Below are 3090 nucleotides of genomic sequence, written 5' to 3' on the forward strand. Positions count from 1 at the left end.
CCCGCTGGATAAATGTCCAATATATAAAAATCAATTGCTGTTCGTTTGTCTCGCTAAAACTCGAGGACGGCTGAACGGATTTATCTTATCTTGGTTTTGAAATGTCTGTGGAGGCCTAGGGAAGGTTTAAAAGGTGAGAAAAATTCGAATAATTGCCGGTGAAACCCTAAAAACAGCACTTTTCTTCTTCCTATATAAAGTAGCAACGAACCAATTTGGCGTATCTTTTCATTTGCGAACCATGAAAGACACCCTACAGTAGTCCATTTAGAAAATGGTCAACGAGTTTATTTTAATGAATCGAATGCGGCGGACAGAGCGGCACGTCCACCGTCGACAACATTAACAAGTTTCTTCACAGTCTGTCAAACTGATGATTTTGCTCGCACTTTGCTGTATGCTGACATGCCACGCTATTACACCTGGAATGCATCATCGAAATCGTTTCAGCGTCGAAAACAAGGAACACCAGTTGAAGGACATCCAAATGTATTTTCTTCAGACGCTCTGGGTCGCATCTACACAGTACATCCAAATAACGATGAATGTTATTATTTGCGGTTGTTGTTGGTAAATGTTCGTGGTCCGATATCGTTTAAACAACTGAGAACAGTTAATGGTGTGCGACTTACCGTGAGGCATGTCAACTATTGCATTTACTTCAGAACGATTCGCACTGGGATGATACGCTGAAGGATTCCGTAATATCTTCATCGCCGCATCAAATTCATACATTGTCTGCGATTATCATATCGACATGTTTCCCCTCGAATCCAAAAGATTTGTGGGTTAAGTATAGAAATGACATGTCTGAGGATGTTTTGCATAGTGTGCGCCGTCAAACTTTGAATCCTACACTACAAATAACTACAGAAATTTACAATGAGACATTGATCATGATAGAAGAATGTGTTTATTGATGGCAAATAAAGTATTGTGATCTGGTGGAATTTATTTCCTTGCTGCTCCCGGAGGAACCGGAAAAACGTTCTTAATTTCATTGCGTTTAGCGAAGATCAGATCGCGAAATGATGTTGCTCTAGCGTTGGCTTCATCCGGAAGAGCTGCGACTCTGCTAGAAGGCGGGCGAACTGTACATTCTGCCTTGAAATTACCATTAAACATGCAAATTACCGAAACACCAATTTGCAACATCGCCAAAAATAGCGCAATGGCCAAGATCCTACAGGTATGCAAATTGATTGTTTGGGATGAATGCACAATGGCCCATAAAAGGTCACTGGAGGCACTGGACAGAACGTTGAAAGATCTTCATGACAACCAAACTACTTTTGGTGGGGCCATGATTCGTCAGACTCTTCCAGTTATTCCCCGATCAACTGTTGCTGATGAACTAAATGCATGCCTAAAATCATCGAATTTGTGGCAGTATGTGAAGACACTACAATTAACAACTACCATGCGAGTATTTTTGCAACAAGATGAAACTGCGAATGTGTTTGCGAAGCAGTTGTTAGACATTGGAAATAATAAAGTTGCAGTGGACACCTCGACCGGATTCATCACGTTACCCACAGATTTCTGTCACATCACAGATTCAAAAGAGGAGCTTATTCAGCATGTTTTCCCAGATATAGCGCAAAAGTTCAATAACGATAATTGGCTGGGTGAACGAGCAATATTGGCGGCTAAAAATAAAGATGTCGAGGATCTCAATGCGACCATTCAGAATTTTCTTCCAGGACAGTTGGTTTCCTTCAAATCAGTCGACACCGTTATGAACCAGGATGACGTAATCAACTATCTCACGGAGTTTTTAAATTCACACAATTAAAAATAGGGTCAGTTGTCATGATGCTGTGTAACATTAATCAACCTCGACTGTGCAATGGAACAAGACTGGTTGTGAAAAAACTGATGAATAACGTCATTGAAGCAACAATCATAAAAGGAAAATACGAAGGAGAGGATGTCTTGATCCCGCGGATACCGATGATTCCAACAGATTTACCATTCGATTTTAAACGCTTACAATTTCCACTACGTCTGGCCTTTGCGGTGACTATAAATAAATCGCAAGGACAGTCGTTAGAAGTTTGCGGAATCAACTTGGAGTTTCCCTGTTTCGCGCATTGATAATTATACGTCGCGTGTTCGCCTGTCGGAAAACCGTCTTCTTTGTTTATTTTCGCATCAAAAAACAAAACAAAAAATACAGTTTATGAGAAAGCTTTAAATTGATTAACAAACTGTATCATAGCAGTGTGTGTCTGTCAATATCGAATTTAAACCTTATAAATAGCCAGTATCTCAGGAAAACTTTATTTTGTAATTAAACAACATGATGTGTCGAAAATAATAATAAAACTTCATGCTTCATTCACAATATGCTTTTTTATTAAAAACGGATTCGTTTTGTTTGTTTTAAAATTATTTTATACAAAAGTTTAGGTCTTTTATTTGTCGGGTGAGGCGGTACGAAGTCTGCCGGGTAAGCTAGTGACCAATGAAAAATCTTTGGAAGCATTGAATCGAACATTGAGAGATCTACGTGAAAATCAGCAGTTATTCGGCGATGTATTATCTATCTATCTGGTGATTTTCGAGAAACGTTCCCAATTATTCTTAGATCAACTGCAGCTAATGAAATTAATGCATATTTGGAAAGTTCTATTTTGTGGGGAAATGTACAGAAATTATCGCTTAACAAATGATCCACCAGCTCGTGAGTTTTCAAAGCAGCTAATGGGGGTTCGCGATTTCAAATTGAAGGTGATTTAAATATTACATTGCGAAATAACTTTTGCCCAACTTTACCATCAACGGAAAACTAACCGCGTTTTAAAACATTTTTCAAAACTACAAAAATCGTTGTTTAAGAGAACGCGCAATTTCAGCACCAAAAAATGCAAATGTTGATGAAATAAATTTTATAATTCCCCGATATTGCCAGGTGGCTTAGTTTCATAAAAATCCATTGAAACTGCTACGAATGAAGAAAACGCAGTAAATTATCACCGATCATACTTCTTTGAAATCTGAATTTTCCAAGACTTTGCAACACATTCGATCGGAAGTTGTCGTGATACCGTAAATCCCATTGATATCAACAGACATGCCATTTACATT

General features: G+C 38.5%; 1 protein-coding gene across 1 annotated transcript; it reads left to right on the top strand.

The window, feature by feature from the left end:
* The first annotated feature begins 1123 nt into the window (after positions 1-1123).
* Positions 1124-1795, top strand: LOC119661104. Its single transcript, XM_038070299.1, has one exon. The coding sequence runs from the start codon at positions 1124-1126 to the stop codon at positions 1793-1795; it is 672 nt and encodes a 223-aa protein (XP_037926227.1).
* Positions 1796-3090: the final 1295 nt, after the last annotated feature.

Source organism: Hermetia illucens, chromosome 1 (assembly GCF_905115235.1).
Source record: "Hermetia illucens chromosome 1, iHerIll2.2.curated.20191125, whole genome shotgun sequence".
Classification (NCBI taxonomy): domain Eukaryota; kingdom Metazoa; phylum Arthropoda; class Insecta; order Diptera; family Stratiomyidae; genus Hermetia; species Hermetia illucens.

Bases quoted from the DNA above. Each gene is read 5' to 3' on its own strand.
- LOC119661104 (XM_038070299.1), top strand. From the start codon at position 1,124: ATGCAAATTACCGAAACACCAATTTGCAACATCGCCAAAAATAGCGCA.